At 40.8% G+C, this 19661-nt stretch overlaps 2 protein-coding genes across 2 annotated transcripts in view; both read right to left on the reverse strand.

Moving 5' to 3' along the window:
• cacna2d2b (calcium channel, voltage-dependent, alpha 2/delta subunit 2b) overlaps positions 1-4044 on the reverse strand; it is a 42115-nt gene extending 38071 nt beyond the window's left edge. The window contains exon 1 of the mRNA XM_073468320.1: positions 3929-4044. Coding sequence (XP_073324421.1) covers positions 3929-4044 — 116 coding nt within the window. The remainder of the gene's footprint in view (positions 1-3928) is intronic.
• Positions 4045-11408: 7364 nt separating this feature from the next.
• Positions 11409-19103, reverse strand: LOC140998147 (aminoacylase-1-like). The gene is made up of 15 exons (XM_073468321.1): positions 19034-19103; positions 18528-18675; positions 16966-17030; positions 16782-16886; positions 16594-16688; positions 16319-16395; positions 14996-15085; positions 14015-14071; positions 13858-13931; positions 13696-13745; positions 13127-13271; positions 12882-12950; positions 12716-12795; positions 12185-12245; positions 11409-12057 (listed from the first exon to the last, which is right to left on the reverse strand). Exons 2-15 carry the CDS (start codon positions 18652-18654, stop codon positions 11893-11895), a joined length of 1260 nt encoding a protein of 419 aa, XP_073324422.1. The 5' UTR covers positions 18655-18675; positions 19034-19103; the 3' UTR covers positions 11409-11892.
• Positions 19104-19661: the final 558 nt, after the last annotated feature.

The raw sequence follows: 19661 nt of genomic DNA on the forward strand, positions 1-19661 counted from the left end.
TCTTCTCTGTTACCTGCTATACTCACACACCCCTGGGAGGAGAGCGAGAGAGGCAGTACGTGATGTGACCCATATTCACTTACAGCAGAGAGAGCGAGAGGGTGAGCGGGTGGAGCAGCAGAGCGATAGGTGGAGGATGAGCAGGAGATAGAGGAGACATTTACAGCTCCATGTATATATGTATGTGCTACGTCTTTGTCTATGTGCAGCATCTATTTAGTAAAAATGATGTGTGTATACGACTAAACATGTTTTGGAGGATTGCCCGGATTACATTTTTTTTAGACATCCTACAGGGATGAACATGTCTGTTCAGGCTGAAATATCTCAACAACCACTGGACGGATCGCCATGAATTTTGTACACAAACTCTTGATCCCCAGAGGATGAATCCTCATGACTTTGGCGATCCTCTGACTTTGGCTCTATAATGACGCCATGAGGTTTATGTTTGTAACAGGGCCACACAATTAATAGGAATATAATTGGACTTGCGGTATGGCCAAGTGTAATATCCAAATGGAAAGAAGCTGCAATAATTTGATAAAGGTAAAATGTGTGAATAGCAGCATTATAATGAAGTCCTGTAGTGCTGCAGAGTCGGTACAGACGCCACCAATGTCATGTCATCATGATTTTGACAGTGAAATGAAAATAGTAGTACAATGATCATTCATACATTATTGTACATTAATATCTGTCAAAATAATCGCAATGAAATTGACTATACCATTAAACCTTAGTTTGTGGTTTTAAATGAAATGTCTGAACAACTGCTTGAAGGACTGTCATGACTTTGGTTCAGATATTAACGTCCTTCTCAGGATGAACTGTAATTACCTAATTTTCCAGTTAACACCTGCAAAACCAGTGACATTCCCATAGGCCTCAGTTGTACTTTGTGCTTGGAGGTAATTACCGAATTATCACACTAAACAAACACGGTGAACACGGTACACATTATACCTACTCAACATCAGCATGTTAGCATTGTCTTCGTGAGCATGTTAGCAGAAGACTGCGTTGGGATACGGTTCACACGGGACCCAACACAAATCTTAGAGGAGCGGACGGTTTTCACTTTTTCCGGTGATTTAGCCAAATGCTAACAAGAATAGATGATCAAGCAGGTCGAACACTGTTTTTAATTTCTCCATTTTTACTGAGAGAAAAATGCTCTAAAACATAATTTCCCTTCATTATTACAGGCATGTATGTATCTCTTTATGATTGCTACACAGTAAAATAACATGTTTTCCCTGCGAGACAAGAGGAGACACAAAATCAATGTTGCGCAGGCGTGAATAGTCAGAATGTTTGTGAGTGCCAGCGGAGGTGTGGAAGCTCTACATGTTAGCATTTAGCTCAAAGCACAGCTGTAGAGTCTCATGGAGCCATTAGCATAGCTGAAGACTCTTATAGTCTTGTTAGTTAATGATTGGCAACACAAACTAATGCTTTGGGGCTCTGTCTTCATTGCGTGTGTTAAGGTGTTCAATTAAAACATGATTAACATTTTATGGTTATATTTAATCAACTCAAAGCACTGGGCAGAGGTTAGGGAAGGACCATGTCAGCACTGGCTTGAACCACAATACTTTTTTTTTATATTTAACCATAACAATTAATGCTGCAACAATAAGAAGTTTCATTGATTTGTTGATCAACAGAACAGAAATCTAAGTGACAGCAAGCAACAAAATCAATCGTTTAGCTCCATTGTGAAGCAAAAATTTCCAAGATGTGAGGATTAGCTGCTCCTCCTTTGTCCAGATCACTGTAAATTGATCGCATCTGGGTTTTTGTCTGTTGGTCAAACAAAACAAGACATCAGAAAATGTTGTTTTCTCTTTCTTTTGGCTGTTTTCCTCTAAATAGTTAAGCCAGTGACTCTAGCAAAAAAATAAAAAACAGATTGAATTTAAACGAACACTGAACCTGAACTTGGTGTTTCCTTTCATGTGTGTTTCTCTCGAGCAGCTACTTCTGTAAAAATACTTCTCAAACTCAAGGACACAAAAGACACAAGGCTCTCCCGCTCCGCTGATAGAAAACTCCAGAGCATGACAGGTTTTTCGACAAGACTCGCCAGTTTTCTGCATTCCTTCCCTGTTAAAACTTCACACGCTTTGCCCTCTACATGTCAATGCTAGAATACATTTAAGGGCCATTGCTTGAGAACCACAAGGACGACCAAAATCAACTGACAAAAAGACAGATCGATCGGTAATGAAAATAATTATGAGGGGAGCCCTTGATCTGTGATGTCTTCCCATTCTTAACCAAGTGTTTTGGTTGCCTTAACCCCACAAACATGAGTAAAGTCCTGCTCTGCAAAGTCTAACTGATGTCACACTTCCTGGATTGGAAAAACAACATTGCCAGTGAATGATTTCAAGCAGGAATTACATTTCTTCCAGAGCGTAGTTGGAGAGCAAATTAGTAGCAGAGACATACTTTATGTGGAGAGAGGGTTGTTATCTATCTATCTATCTAACTATCTATCTATCTATCTATCTATCTATCTATCTATCTATCTATCTGCAGAGACAGAAGCAAGAGTCAGACAGAAGGGGCGGGAGTGAAAACAGGGCGAAGGGATATAAATCCTCACTGCTGCAGTATTAATTCTTAATTGGAATGAGATGCTGTTCTTCAGCGTAGCGATTCTGCTTCATTTAGCTTACATGAAGAGACCCAGGGCAGAGGGCTATGTAGCTGTTTCGGAGCACTCAGCAGAAAAATAAGGAGGAGGAGGAGGAGGAGGAGGAGGAGGAGGAGAAAGCAGCAGCTATACCCTACTTGAAATAACCCAATTCATCATAAAACACACACATACACATACACGCACACGCCTCTGATTTATAGACCTCCTTCCTAATTGGTAAATACACCTCGGATCTCCAGTAGTGATTGGCCAGAGAGCCCTCGCTGCGTGCCCCGAAGATGAGTGGACCATCTGGCCTGTTCCTCCCTCCAGAGCAGCCTGATTGCAGAGCCTGGAGGTGGGCCCAGATAACTGGAGTCTCAAGTTATGTGCCAGCTGTACTAAACAGGGACGGGTTAAAGGTGAGGAATTAAGAGCGAGGCACAGGATTGATTTAAATGTAGAGAAAGTGTTCATTAAAACACGTCTTTCAGCAGGATTTCCAACAAAACCACACCTTTCTTCTTCATCCGTGCAACATCCTACAACTACTACGTACTATAGGCTATTGCTGGAAGAGGCTGCACGAGAGGTTTCACCAAATAAAGCAATGTGTTGCTCTTTACTTGACAGCCTGCATGGAAAAATCTAGCAGTGGCGCACAAGAATAGCAGGGGGGATCGCTGGGGGGGAAAAAAAGCCCTTTTCAGTTTTTACAACCACTGCACAGACTTAATGCTTTACTTTAAGTGTCACATCTCTCCATCCATTTCATTATTTTTTAATGTCTCCCACATTCAAAGTTATTTTGCATATTACTCTTTCAAGCCTCTGAGGGTTTTTCATTCCACCTCTCCATCACATCTGTTGTTGCTGATGTGTGTATCCATCTGCATTATTTCCTCATGTGGGTAGAAAAACAAAACAGTTCTGATGCAAGACACAGATGCGAGGCTTAATTGCTGTCCAAATACTGCACGTTTTATCTGACATAAAAGCCAACTTGACGATTCAAAGAAAACATCAATCATGACATCCTGTGAAATGTGACGATAAAACCCTTTTAACGCTGTGAGCAAGCTTTCCCCCCTGACACTGTGGACGACACCTCAGCTTTGAAACACCCAGCCTTTACATTGATGCCATCGCCAACACTGTCACAAATTACATAACAGCGGCGAATAAAGCAGGATGACAGAAGTCTCTCCCGAGTGGACAAGCCCCAAAGTTGTCTCCCATCACAGCCCCGCTATGTTTTCAATCAGGCTCGCCGTTACTTACGTGTACTGCTGGGGGAAGGTGAGCCCCGCCGCTCCAGGCCACGATGCGCTGAACATCAAGATAATCTGGATAGATACCAAGCAGACGATGCTGCAAGACCTTTTGCCTATCGCCATTTTCCATTAACAATTCTCGTCACGGGCTTTTCGGTGCGTGAATGAAGCGCTCCGGACTGTCTCCGGGGTGTAAAAAGCCGAGGCTGGTGTGTGTGTATGTGTGTGTGTGTGCGTGTATGTGTGTGTGTGGACGTCCGGCTTCAGTTTCCCGACGAGTTCATGTCGGTGTGTGCCGTCAAGTGGACGCGGAGGAGGCAGGCATTGGCCGTGGAGGCATCGCGGACGGTGGGAGATGCACTAATGCAGCTGCCAAGACACTGCAGAGTCTCTCCTCCTGCTCCCACATACACCAACACCAACACCAACAGCACCACCACCACACAGGCCGGCGCGTCCACGACAGCCCTCTCTCTCTCTCTCTCTCTCTCTCTCTCTCTCTTTCTCTCTCATCCGCCAGGCGCGTTCACGTCACCAGGCAACAGAGGAGCAGCAGAAGCATCCAGTTTGGCTTTATTTATCTCTGCAGAGCCACGTGGGATTTGTCATCGACATACATTTCGTTTTTATGCTCTTCTGGATGGACTACAGCCGTTCAGCAGGATGCAACAGAGGGTCCCTGAATGCGACATGATGAAGAAACTGTTTAACACTAACCTACACATTATATTTAGGATTTAAAGGAGACATGTTCTGCTCATTTTCAGGTTCATCATTTTATTTTGGGGCACTACTAGAAAAGGGTGAATGGATTAATTTTTGAAAAACACATCAGTCTTCTCATACTGTCCAGTGCTGCAGCATTGTATTCCCCCCCTCTGTCTGAAATGCTCTGTTTTAGCTCCTGTCTCTTTAAGGCCCCTCCTTCCAAATACCCAGTCTGCTCTGATTGGTCAGCTTGCACACGCCTGAGCCAGTGCCTCTAACAACAACAGAGCAGCTGCCAAGCCCCCAGGAAAAGCAGCAGGCTTTGAAGCCAGTTTTTGTAGTGGCTAAACAGTGTAATGACATCGTCACGTGATGCACTGCGGCCCAGAAAGACATTTTCCCATAAGCTTACAATGTGAAAGAAGCCTCTGTAAAACGGTAGATACATTTTTGAAAAAAGACATGTACACAGGGAGTTACAGTAATCAAGGTGAGATTAAATAATTGCACGGACAACCTTGATTTTTGTAATATTATGTAGCTGATAAAAACATGATTGGACAATCTTTTTTACGTGTACATCTAGGTTAAAATCTTTTGGCTGAGTGCTTTAAGTTGGAGGTGAGTTGACCGAGGAGGTGATTATCAAACTGAGTCCTGATATGAAAGGGGATGACTTCAGATGTGGTGTCGTTCACAAGAACATATAAAAAACACAGAAGGAAAGAAAGAAAATGAAAAAACAAAACAGGTCTCCTTTAAAATAAACAAATTGTGCTTTAACATGTACATCATCCTTCTATAAATCCTGCCTGCAGTATACAGCCCACTGGAGGCCTACATTGACATGCAGGCTATACATGCATGCACATAACCCCCCACTTCATGTATTTAAAGGAAAAAGCTCACCCAATAATGACAATTCAGTCATATCTATGTCACGTTTCAGATTGCTATGGGCACAAATGGGTTTCTGAAAAGGTCGACCGACGCCAGAGCATCTGTTTGAAGTTCATATTCCTTGCTAAGAGCTCAGTTAAACTGCCTTTGATCAAAGTCTCTTGATTTTGAATATCTGCCAACCAAATCCTATCTAATATGTTTTTGTACTTTCATGTAGGACAGCTGTACAAAATACTGAGACTATAGTAACATTTAATTAAAATACAGTATAATTAGCAAAGACAAAAACATTTAAATCAGTTTGACAGGAGAGTGGCTCTGCTTCAAGAAAATATAACATGCATCTCAGGTTTGCTTTGATGGTTTGAGTATTTCGTCTTCTGTTCTTTTTTGTTTCATATCGGTGCAGAGGAGTGTCAGCGTGGATCTACTATTGCAGGAAGCTTTGGACAGGAGCCAGACAGCCTGTCTTTATCTCCACAGGAACGAAATACGTTCAGGTTCGGCTGAACCAACAGCAGCACTCTAGAGTCCTGAGAATCTGACAGAGAATCAACACGACTAAAAATGATGATATGTGATAATGATTGCCCTGTTGTACATGTCAGATCTTATTATACCATATATTCCAACTCGTGCATTACGCTCTCAAAATTCAGGGCTCCTGACGGTTCGAAGGGTTAAGAAGAAGTCAGCTAGCTGCAGGGCTTTTTCCTATCGGGCCCCCTTCCCCTGGAATAACCTCCCAGCTGACATCAGACAATCTGGTTCTATTGACACCTTTAAATCTAAACTCAAAACTCATTTCTTTGACTTAATCTTTAATTAGTCCTCGACTTCAATTGCTAGCTTCTTCAGTGGGTCGGTCTCAGTCTCAATGAGTTACCTATAGTATTAGAATTTACATCGTCCTGCCGACGAGAAACAATCTGCTTTTCTGATTAACATCGCATTTCTGTTTTTGTTTTCTGTCCCCACAAGCTGCATGCTGTGTCACTCTCTCACTCTCTCTATCTTCCTCCTCCTCCTCCTCTTTCTCCTCCTCCCCCTTTTCCTCCTCCTCCTCCTCCTCTCTTTCCATTCAGGCTCCCTTCTGATGGACCACGGGCCCCTGGGACCATCTACCTCTCCTGGCTCCTGCTGCCTCACATACTGTCGGATCTGGATCATCACACCCTGGGCTCCGCTGGATCATTGCTCTCCTCTGTTTTACTATCTCCTTATATCTGTATTTCTGTAAATTCTGATACCTCCTTGCTCTGATCTCTCTGTCTATTGCTAATTATCTTGTGTGGCCTGCCCTCTTCCAGGTCACCATGGTGGAGGGGAGGTTGTGTGGCTCGGGCACCACTTGGCGATGCCTCAGCCTCCTCAGTCATCTCCTGGATCCACACACTTTACATGTTATAATCTGTATCAGATATTCTGTCAATGCAGCTTGTAAACTATGATTTTGTTGTTCTTTTCTGTACATGCGACATCTATTGCAAGTCTGTCATCCTGGGAGAGGGATCCCTCCTCTGTGGCTCTTCCTGAGGTTTCTTCCATCTTCTTTTCCTTCCCCGTTAAAAGGGTTTTTTTTCCATCAACATGGCAAGTTTTTCCTCACTCGAATCGTGGGTCTAAGGACAGAGGATGTTGTTCACTGTATAGACTGTAAAGCCCATTGAGGCAATGTGATTGTGATTTTGGGCTATATAAATAAAAATTGATTTGATTTGATACAACTCACTGGATGCAACTGAAAATTACAATCAGGTCCTTAATTGCAACATGAGAAAAACGTTAGGAAGGTCTTTTTATCTTCTTACCTCACTTTTCCTCCAGCATACATTTAAAGCTGCTGTAGGTGACGTATTTGTATTAAAATAAGTGTTAAATAGCTCTGATTTCCAAGTGTAATCACTGTTATAGAGTGTTTTGTCAGCAGCCCATGTGTCTTGTCCCACTGCTCACGCAGCAAAACAGAAAAAAAAAAAAAAATGGTATCCCTGCACACTTTATCCAATCAGGACAGAGATCTCCATAAACAGTATGTCCTGTCTGCTCGTGGACATGTAGAGAGCAGGATCCTCATATTCTGGTACCTACAACCAGGCTACCAATTCCAGTAATTCGATGACGAAGGGCAAATTATGAAAAACACTTGAAGAAAAGAAAGAGGCAGAGAGAGCTGCCTAAAAAAAAAAAAGAACAAAAGAGTTGTGCAAGTGTGGTGATGTGGAGAGGACGGAGGGGATTGTTAACTGCAAAACGGACAAGAACATTGCTAAAACGACAACAACGCGTACAGCAGCTTTAATCAATAAACCTTTCTCACAGCAGACATTTTCACTTGTTCAACACAGGTGTAACTAATAACAATAATACTGGCTGTGTTGTTCAGGATGGCATTACACCTAAATGGAACAGAGGCATCGTGAATGTTACTCGTCACGACTGCGTAAAAGTCTGTTTCCCATTTTGCCTGATGTGTCTCATGTCCAGCTTGGGTCAGCACCAGGAGAGGAGTGACTCACCCGATGTTTCCATTGGAGCGGTTATGTCACTGCTTTGTGAGACCCGAGTGGCAGGGAAATGACGGGCCACGTCAGTGATGTATCACACCCTCTCTACGGTGAATATGAGTTGTTACCATGAGGTCGGCGGTACAGGAACTTTCATTATAGCTCTGTTAAAAAAAAGATCCTTGAGATATGAGGTATGCGGCTTGCAGTTTGGTATAAGTATTATTTATTGTTTGTGATGTTGTGAGGCACTTTCTTAAATGTGGAGGATATGGAGGATAATAAACATAACTCATTAAACATAGTGAATACAGATTAGACCAATCATAACATCACTGAAACCTATGGCTTATTACCGTAATATTACTGTAATATATAGAGGCTCTGCTGCAAGCAAACTGCGCAGAGATAAACCTAAAACTGATGCAACGCAGACTGCATTAGCCAGGCATGTTAGACATGCTCTATATGAGCACAAAGGTATGGAGAAATGTTGCATGGAAAATGGGAAATTAATGATAGAAAAATGTAAAATGTGTAGTAGCACAGAAGGAATAAAAAAATTAAAACTAGAGTGAAAAAACACTGAGATACATTTATTTCATCACCAGCGTAATAGAAACATATAATTCTGTTTTGATTCTCTTACAACCCATTGATTTTCTTAATTATTGAAATCATTATTGGCTCATTAAACAGGCTATTAGTGACAATAGTCTCTCCTGGTACACGTAAACCAGTAGACAGTAATTTGAGGATGAAGCTTCTCTCCCATCTGTAAACTCTTTACAAACGGTTCTTCAATCATATAGTCTTAAAAGACATCGCAGATATAAGAATCCTTCACCTTTGTCAATGGCCTTTGTACTGTAAATCTGCAAAAATAAATATTCTAAAACAGTAGTAAAAACAGTGTAACAGAACAACAAAATATACTGACCACAGTATGTGATTGTGGAACTGTAATCTCTGACAGACTACAATTAATTCCCATTTACGGGAGAATCTTATGGCTATCACGACGGGGTTTGGCTGTAATTACAGTACGTGCACAGGACAATTGCAGCAGCACTGCAGGAGAGCACACTAGAGAGAAATGCCACTCAGCTGGAAGATTTACAGTATGTATGTTCCTTCATACACGGCAGCATCTGTGATATAAACAGCTTCTGCCAGGAGCAAGAAACCCAGAGAGAAGATGTCAAATGAAGCTGCTTGAACAGTGAAATAAAGACTGATATGAGCTTTTTTCCCATGTTGATCTGTTTTATTTCACACTAGTTTGTACCATTTCCCTCACTCAGGTCAGTCTCCTTGTTTTAACATCTTTGAGAGCTGTAGGTTTGTATATAATGATATTAATGCTGATAAGACCACAGCAGGGTGTGTGTGGAGCGCCTGCAGGAGTCAGGTTAAATCTCCCCATGTGCTCTCTGCTCGGGTGTCCTGACCGAGACTTGAATCCCTGGATCACCTCACTTCAGAGCCGATGTTATTGGGTCTGATCCTGACCCCTGACCAAGAGAGCGAGAGTGAGAGGGAGCAACTCTCAAAGGATTTAAATTTACTCAGAAATAACATGCATGTAAACCACTTTGGCCTCAAAACAGATGGCTGCATTTTACTGTTATAATGCTTGGGGTGCACAAAATTCATTAAAAGCTTTCCTGACAAAGTGGGAAACTGAGTTTTTCTATGATAAGCTGGTTAACATCACCTATGTTTTTCCGCAGCCCGGCACTCAGATGCTCGACAGCTCATCAGACAAGATGACTACACCTATTCCTGCCCCCTCTGGGAGGAAGGATGTGGGTTCAGCTTTTAGTCGTCTCCCTGACGGCCCCATGTGCTAATACTGCTGTCATGTCCTGGGGAGAGAGAAGACTAATTACTGACTGCTCAGTCTTCCTGCCATTACCCCTCGGAGAGCCATACACTGTTAATTGGACGACAACTCCAAAGGGAGCTGAACTGTAGATGAGACCGACCTTTACCTCAAGAAAACAGCATTACACAACAGACATTTTTAATTTCTCATTTCACTGAGTGCACCTCCATTTCACAACATCATTGTTTACAACAATACTCCATTTTATCTTTATAAATTAAGGCACGTTCTCCTGAATAAATGTAAACAACCTCTTGTTTAGGTCATTTGCTGGAAGAACAAGGCTGAGTGACTGACTGTAGGCCAACTTTTCACTTGTCTTGATCTAATCGATTTTAAAATGCAAATATTTGTGTTTCTCTGTCTGAGAAATGTGAACTGCATCATTCCACCAGATTTTCTTAAAATATCTTTTGGCCTTCTTCAGATCAGATAGAACAGCTGAAGAGTGACAGCAAACAGGATGCAAGAGAGGAGGGATGACGATCCGAATCCTCGGCCACCGTGGCGAGGACACAGCCTATGTACAGCCCATTTTACATATTTAACTGCATTAATTAAACATGACAGTCTGCATCTTCACTAACAGCTTTGAACTGCACTTAGTCACAATTGTGCGGTGAGCTAACTGCTAACATGCTGATGTTTAGCAGGTATAATGTTTTCTATATTCAAAATCAATCTGCAGTGAAAAAAAGTATTTTTATGTTGTATTCAGCCTCTTTGCTTCTTTTAGGGCAGAGGTGCCTGCATTTTTCTAAACTGAAACTTTACAGTCAGCCAAAGGTAAACACCCACTATATTGCATCACTAGAATGCAATATGGGACAAGGATCCCAAGTCTCCTAAGTGGGCTGACTTTCTGTGTGCCATGCTGAGATTATGAAAAACAATTTATAATTGGGGCGCCTCGATCTTTAAAGATCATTTTTACCTCACATAAAACCCCAGCATAAACATTATAAGTTTAGAATTAATTCACATTTTTGCTAGAAACATCTGCCAGCCCAAATGGAACCTTATGGTGGGCCAACTTTGGCCCATGGGCCCACTTTTGACAGCTTTAGGGCAATCATTGTAATATTAGCTTTAATTCCGTCTTGCACATTGTTAACAGACTAAATGCTTTCAGCCATGTGATGCTGAAGCTCAATGTGGTGGGTAGGCTGGACCCTTCCCCCAAATACGATACCTAATGGTAGTTTTGGGCTGCACTTAATGATCATTTGAAGGCTGCATTGATAGATTCAGTAGTTTATCTGATGTTTGGACATTTTTATTGATTTAGTTATGGTAAATGTTATTGCCTGTCCTTGAAGCAGATGGCTGTTATGCTTTTGCCGTGGGCAGTCAAAAATCGTCTTCCATGACATGACACAGCTCTAACCCTGCTGCTCATTCACTGATGTCTTAAATTGCTCATTAGTGTGGAATCAGGCACGAACCTCTAACTTGTGTACAAGAAAGTATGACCATGAAAGTAATGAACAAATATATTTATTCAAATCAAGTTTATTAAATAAAATTATATTTGTGGAATCATAGTTTTAAAATCAAGCTAAATCTAAAAAGTGGCTATTAAGTGACATTTGATCTCAGAGTTTATCAAATCAAAGTCATCTTCACATTTTAGTATGTTAACTTTTCCATACTGAAGGAAAACACTGTTTACATAATAGCTGATATTTCTTTTAGACTGCATACACACAGGCACACTCAATCAACAATGTTGACATACAGTAAGTATGTTGTTAAAAAACCGCTGCATACTGAGGTATGCAAAGCTTACTGCGCCTATATCCTGAGAATCATTTTAAAAAATCAACAGTACCAAAGGCTAAGTGCTCAGTTTTGGCTAATGATATACATGTTCTCATTCTTTGGTAATCTCTGCAAATAATTCAAGTTAAATATTCAGATCATCCGTGAAATATGTTTTAAAGAGGATTAAAAATGAAGACTTGTCTAAGCCTCAGCAGGACAGGCAGGAACGCTTGCTAGAGCTGAGATGAGCCTCTCAAACACGCTGATGCCTTTCAGGAAGACTTGCTCATTCAGATACTCGTTGTGATCGTGCAGCAGGATTGGCGTCCGGTTCATTGGGGAAAAGCCGATAGCAGGGATACCCACCTAGATTCAACAAACAAACCTATTACCGGGGACAGAACTGAAGGAATGGAAAAGCTTTCACCCAACAATGTTGTGATAATTGAATGACTTTTTTCTTCTTGTTATCATATCCAGCTCTTATACTCACAGCTCGGATAAAGCGGCTATCTGTGGCAGCTGGAAATATCTCCTTTTCCAAAGTCATATTCCTACAGTGGAGATAATAAAATGAAACTTAGTTGTCATGACACAAGGACAGATTCAACATGCGATTATCGGCTACAGTTAAAAAAGCCTGTGCAACAGCCTGTGTTCGGCAGTGTTAGACAGGCACGACCATTTACATATTTCCAGTGGAATATACAGTAAATGACAAAAGAAAAGAAGCGTTGTCCTCAGTTCTGTGACAAGTAATGGTAGACAGCACAGACAATGTGGTCCATTCGAAACAGGATTGTGGGAGCTGTGTGAATATTTGCAGCTGAGGTGTGAAAATTCACGGAGCGAATGCATTACAATGAGTTGTGTAAACAAAAATGGAGGATGCAAAAATCTGATTTACTAAAACAGTAGACAAAGATTTATGTTGGGTTCCTGATATATCTAAGACATTTAATTGCTCATCTACTGTAAACAGATGTAAAGTTTTTGTATCAGTACACAGATTATGTTTGCTCACATTGACTTGCAGGCTCCACTGAAGGTGCTCCACCAAGGATCATTCTCCTCTGTCGAAGTCACATTCTGGTTCATATGTTTCTGCAATGGATGGTAGCTCATTTAATTTAACTGACAACAAGAACATATCACTTCTAGAATGAGGTACTGAGTGTACATGCACTGACCTGAGCAAATTCGTAGGTGACATCTTCTCCTGCTTCTTTACACCACTGTTTGATCTGTCTTTCAAACTCCTGGTAGGATAATGATAATTAAAAAGTTTGTATATTTAACATTGAGCTGGAGGTCATCACATGCCGACACATCTGCCTGTAGATCAGATTTCTGCATGACTACAGAAACAAGTCACACAAACACAAATGTCTTCAGAGAAACATTCAAACCCAAATAGACAAGCACGCCAACACACCTGTAGATTTACTGTAGGTGGTATTCTTAGGTCAAAGCTGACGTCCATTTCAGCTGGGATGACGTTGTAGGCCACACCTCCTTTCACCATGGTCATATTCACCGTGGTGACATCACCGAGCGTGAAACACTCACTGGTATTCAGCCTAAAGTATAAACACTAGTTAGTATCAGAATTATTGCAATTACAATTACATTACTGTGATAAAATCTAGTAGAGTTGACAAGGACTTCAAAGAAATCAGCATCAAATCTTGGTACAAAATAACTAATTAAAATCTCACTGTTTCTGCTAATTTTCATTTATTTCTCTGAGACACAAACACAATACAGAATGGCTGAGGGGTCACCTAATATATGTTTTACATGACCAGGAGCCAAATTATAATTTTTTTTTTTTTTTTTACAATTGGCTGGAAGCTAAACTGATTCTAGCTGAGGCGCACCTCTCATACTCCTGCTTCTACCTCAAAGATAGTAACTCCTACTGCCAGAATGGCGATACCAAGAGAAATCCTGATAGTCCCAATGTGTGAAACTGCCAAGTGTAGTGTCACACAGTGTACTCACCTGTGTTTCTCCTTCTCTCTGAAGTCCAGGAAGGAGTTCATAACATGGCGCTGTGAAGGAAAAGACAGTAAGGTCACTGACACCGTCTTTCTCTGTCCTTGAAACAACAGGTTTTTATGATTTAACAGCTTTTTCAACCAGTTCCAAGACATTGATATTTACCAGCTTCTCTGCAGCTGTGTTCTCAACAAACCTAGAGCCATGACCTGGACTGCCTGGGCAGTGGACTGTAATCCCTGGAAAGAAGAAGGCTTTCTGCTTGATTCAAGATCAACATCATCATCCTTTAAAAGTCCTGAAAATAATATTTTATACTTACACCAGGGGTTCCTCTCGCCATAAAACACAGTGAAAGCCTCGCCAGGGTTGGCCAGACCTACAGAACACATGCAGACAAATAAAACATTTTTAACATTATACTAGTGCACAAAGACAGATATAAGGTCAAACTGTGGGGGCAAAGGCCGGAAGTTGATGTTGTACTGATTAGCAACTACACCACATGAGAATTTATGATCCTCCACAACCAGGGACTGAATCAGCACACATTTGCCTTTGGCTTTAAAATCAATAAAGGTAATTTGGCACGGTGGGTAATATAACATTTCAACATTTAGTTGTCAGACTTTGACCCTAATGACAAACAGATACTCTCTCTGACTCTGTGCACATCAGAACAAGGCTATCAATATGCTGGCAGGATCCTGTCAGATACAGCAAACAATTAGCCTAGAGATGGGCAATAAATTATCTAATTACTTACATTATGGATTTCTCACAGATGTAAATTCATTCCTATTGCAAATGTAAATAAATTGTCTCATTCACATCTAACATCCACTCAGCTCACAGTAAGGTCTTAAACTGGTCATGCTGTAATTAATTACAACAAACATCACAACAAAAGAAATATAAACATCACCGTTATAAAAGAAGGGTTTTACGGGGCAAGTCAGAGGTCAACCATGAAATGCAAGTTTTTGAATTCAAGTCCAGCTGGGGATCTTTATTGCATCTCTCTCTTCCCTCATTTTCTGTTTTCTCTCCACTGTTTGTTATAAATGCTTAAAATGACAAAAAGGGGTTATGTTTAATGTGTGATAATATGATTGTAAAGATGTAAAGTTACATAATTTAGCCCTACTTTAGTCTGGTTTGGTGACTATGCCTGACAAGGGTGATCTGTTGTTGTATTGTTTACTATAGTGTGTATAGTGTTATTAGGTAACTGAGTGGCGTTCAGGGGTCAGGTTCTTTCTCATTAACTTTTCAAAAATGTTGCAAATAGTTATTTATTTACCTTCATCGAGTGCAAAGCCAATGTTTAATTTTTGGAACTCTGGATGCTTCACAAATGTTTCCATTCCCTTGTGACCTCCAACTTCTTCATCTACAAAGAAAGAGAACACATACATTTTAGTTGCCATATTTTCACCTGACAAAAATGCCTATACCTGGCAGGCATATAGTTTAACTTCTGTGAAAGAAGTGTGTAGTTTTGGAGAACTGATTGGATTCTAATTAAAAGCTCTGAGGCGTTTTCAATCATTTTGGCTGATTAGACGTCTGCTAAGGTTCAAGTTGGGTGCAGTTATGTTGAAAAATACATGAAGTCACTAAACTCAATGTGACAACAGATGCATTCCAACACCCAACTGGCACAGTGCTGGTTATGTTGTATCAGAGTCAGAATCCCAATCCTGAAACTCGGGCAAGATCCACCAAGCCCGACTTCACCGACATAGACACAGATGACATCACAGCAGGATGGTAGCTTTTCAAGCTACATGTGCTAATCTGTTAAATCAGCTGTTGTAGTCGCTTGTGAAGTTCATAGACTTGCCACACAGGCATCAGTCTGCTGCGGGAATCCATGTGTTTCCAGGCAGATGATCTGTGATGCATTTAGATCTGAAGTCGGGAATACAGACTTGGAAATATCGACTTCTGACTTGCAATGGATTGCAGCATTAGTGTTGGTTGGGGTTTCCTGTCCACTTAATTTCACCAGGCATAACAGCACGTGCCACTTATGCAGACTTGAATGTAAGGCTTTGAGTAAACACACTACAGCATAATAAACAATACAGACTGTTAAACACATTTTTAAAATAGCTTGTAGGGGTGAACTCTAAATGAAAAAGGTCATGTTTTGTCTTCACCAATTATTACAGTTTTGATACTGTTCACTGTCATACCTGCTGCCTCACTTGTCACTAGCACAACACTTGAAACTAAATTTTCCACTCAAGCCACTGCATAACAAGCAGCACACCAGCTCTATTCAAACTCCAATGGCAGCAAACCTCAGTTTGGAAATGGAGAATTCAGATTTCTAGCATGTTTCATCACCATGTTTAGTGCATTAACACACTACCAGACTGTAAACTGTAGTGTCGCTCCTGGTCTGCCTGTAGGGACATTTCGTTCAACCATAACAGGTGTAAAACAGCTACCAGAAGAGTAAATTTAAATGAGGCAGTCTGAACACGCCTTCACCATCTTGAGAAGAGATCTAATCAGGCAAAATAAGTGAAAACACCTGTGTGGGTGGACCAAGGCTGTGTAGATGCTTTGAGAACAAACTACAAATACAAGAAGGGAAGTAATCAAATATCTTTACCAGGAACAAACATTAGGTGCACAGTGCGCATCAGTTTCCGTCCCTCTGCCTTCAGTCTTCTGACTGCCTGGATATACCTGCAAAGAACAAAAGAAGACACAGCAGAGTTATGACAGAAATAAGAAATGGGAGTCTGAAGTGACAGTATGCAGGTTGAGTGAGTAGTTGGGTGTTAAAACAGGTGTTTCACACAGAACATAATTAAAAGTGAAGCTCACAACAACTAGAGCACAAATCCTGTTTAATAAAACAAGTTATCAACCAGTTATACCCACTGTATAGTTACACATTTCATGTCCTGTGATCCCCGGGCATAAATGTTGCCCTCTGCATCTTTGAAAGCACTGAAAGCATCGTATTTCCAATGTTCCTGGAGAAGAGATTGATATCAAATCCATTTTTTTCATGTCTATAACAAACAATAACAGGATTGTAGCACCATGAACAGAGACAGACGCCATACCTGGAAAACAGGTACAACATCTGTGTGGGAATTCAGCAAGATGGATTTCAAGCTTGGGTTCGTCCCTTCCCATGTCATGATTGCCACAACTCTGCCTGGACAAACCTATAGCAAAAACGCCCATTGTATCACTAATGTCACAAATGTTTGCTATATGAATTAGATCACCATCACTGAGACACACCTCAATCTTTTTCATGGGTAGCCCGAGTTCCTCCGCCATTCTGTCCAGGAACCGAAGAGCAGCATCTGTAAATAAATCAACAGACAGCAGAACAGTCTGTTTAATTGTTAATGAAACACTTCTCAGAACACTAGACAGTCGTGATTCCTGCAGCTGCTGGTTGTGGCAGTACTGTGGGACAAGATTTTTCTTAACATCTATTCATTTTCATCCACTTTCAGGTCAGAGTGAGGAGGCAACCAGTCTATTTTTTTCTTGTACATGTGAATATGATAAAAAATGTCCCCCCTTGTATTAATTTTTTAATGTATTTCTATGTTTTTATTGGCTCATTTTGTCTATTGATTGGTTAGTTTTTCTTCTTACTGTGTTTGTTTTTGTAGTTATTTGGTTCATATTGTATTTTCCCAAATTATGTTATAAACATTTATCTATTTGTTTTCTGTAAGCGAAGTGGGGTCCATTGTATAAGACTGATAGCTTTGACCTCTCCTGACACATTTCTTATCTTTTAATTATCTGATTTTTATCCAATCTTATGTGTGTGCAAATTAAAAAAATGTAAAAAGGTGAGCAAAGTAGCCTCTAGGTCCTTTACCCAGCCACTACCCTTAGTTCTTTCTACCACGGGATCCAAAATGCTCCAACGCCAACTGTCAGATACAGAGTAGTCGCTCCTGCACGCAAGGTCTCGTCCTACTTGTTTGTGCCTGACACACCTCCTAACAAAAACAGGATATGAAACCACACCAACACAAATGGCTAAAGTCCTCTGAACTACATTAGGTATTTTTAAAATATTAAAACCTAAATTTGACCCTTAATAATAATGATCACTTTAAAGACATTACATTATTACTGTAAAGAAGCCACGCTTAGACCGTTTCTTATTCTTGGCCATGAGTCCTTATTGTTACAAGTTTCTAGCAGCTTGGGCACACGAATTTGACATAATTGCAACGATCAGAAAAACGTGCTGGCATGGATAAAATGAACTGCAGGCACACAATTCCCATAGATTGGACAATTTGGAAGCAGTTCCCGAGTCCCACCCCTCGGTACAGTATCCAATTATCAAGCAGCAGCTGCCAACATGTGAAATCTCATTCTTTTGGTCAGAGCCACAGCTATTTTGGGTTTCTTTTGAACACAGGTGAGGTGGAAAGCTTTCTCAGCATCACAAGCTTCATGCATAACTAGAAGCATTTAATATCTAACAGACACAGATAAGAATTGGACTTTGAGAAATCACTGCACATAAGATGATAAAGGGATAAAGGGATAAAGGGAAGAGCATTTAACTCATCTACAATAGGCTTTTAAACTACAGGAATGTAAAGTTATATGATCTGACAATGATAATATTTCAAGCGGAATAACAGCAACATAAAAATGACACAACACAAAAAAGGGTATTGTTCACATCCTAACAGCTGTTTAGACCGTGATCTTTAACAAACTGAGTTAGACCTGCAAAGATAAAAATGCCAAAAAATATCCAACTGTGACATTTCCAAAGGGCATGGCTTGATGTTTGGTGTATTGTGAAGAAGATATCTCACCATAGTCTGGGTCTGGGTGGACAGTTTTAAGGCGGAGGTACTCTCTGAACAGACTCACAGAGGGGTCCTCTCCCTCTGGAGAGCTCTGTCCGCCTCCAACACCTGGACCATCCTTGTCAGGCAGCATGGTGCGAGAGATGTCAATCCTCTGAGGACAACGACAACAACACAATGAGCAACATGTCAGGATCATGTGACAAATATCTAAACACTGTCTCGACCCACACACACAGTCAACAACGATAGTTCATGGCAGACAGTCAGGTACCAGGCCTGTAACGTTACCGTCAGCTGTGTTCACCTGCTGAGGATCAATGTAATGCTACGACAGCTAGCTAGCTTAGTTAACTTGTTCCTTTCTCTTTAGCTACAGCTGCGTCCTCACGCGCTAGTGAACAAGCCACGAGCGCCGACAGTGAGAAGAGATTACGTGACAGTGAACAAAGTAGAAGTATTTTTTTATCACGTTTATACACTCAAGGACGTCATATTAAATCAGTACTTACTGTACAGGAGCTGCTGTCTCTCGTCAGGTAAGCAGCTTCGCAGTGTGTCAGCAAACAGCAGCCGATTGGGCCTGAGCCTGCCCTTCAAAATAAAAGACCTGTCGCCGAAGTAAAAGTTTACTGATTTACTGTTTTGCATTAACATGTCAGCACAAATATAGAAGGGCTTGGGCTTTATGTGTGTGCCCTGACAAAGCGAACTTTAAAAAGCGTCACAGATGAAAATACAATGATTTAATTTTTATTGCACAAGCAAATTATGTAATAAAAAAGAGAATACATCTCTTAAACTTTAAAATAACTACCAGTTATTTCTAATATTCAGTCAGTGTTATGTATAATGTTAGTTGTCTCTATAATGTATTTTCTGCATTAGTTCAAAATGATGCATAATTCCTCACATGGGCCAGACACACTCCTGCACATTCACCATATTCAGGTCACTGCACACATGGTGCAATATGTAGTTTTCAAGTAATCTAAAAAAAAAAAGAAAAAAAAAAAGAGGAAGGGTCATTCAGTCGCTGAATCTTGCTTTTTTGCCAGACTGTGGTGACAGCTGTATTGAAGTCTGTGTGAGATGCATGGAGAAACACTCTGAAACTCAATTCATCTATGTGGTTTGACT

This window comes from Pagrus major, chromosome 6, assembly GCF_040436345.1.
Source record: "Pagrus major chromosome 6, Pma_NU_1.0".
Taxonomy (NCBI): domain Eukaryota; kingdom Metazoa; phylum Chordata; class Actinopteri; order Spariformes; family Sparidae; genus Pagrus; species Pagrus major.

What these genes read in the sequence shown, in the direction of transcription:
- LOC140998147 (XM_073468321.1), bottom strand. Translation starts at nt 18,654, where the DNA reads ATGCTGCCTGACAAGGATGGTCCAGGTGTTGGAGGCGGACAGAGCTCT. An exon ending in TGGCGAGAGGAACCCCTGGT is followed by an intron (nt 13,932 to 14,014) that starts GTAAGTATAAAA and finishes TCTTCTTTCCAG; the next exon opens with GGATTACAGTCCACTGCCCA. An exon ending in ACACAGCTGCAGAGAAGCTG is followed by an intron (nt 13,746 to 13,857) that starts GTAAATATCAAT and finishes TTTCCTTCACAG; the next exon opens with CGCCATGTTATGAACTCCTT.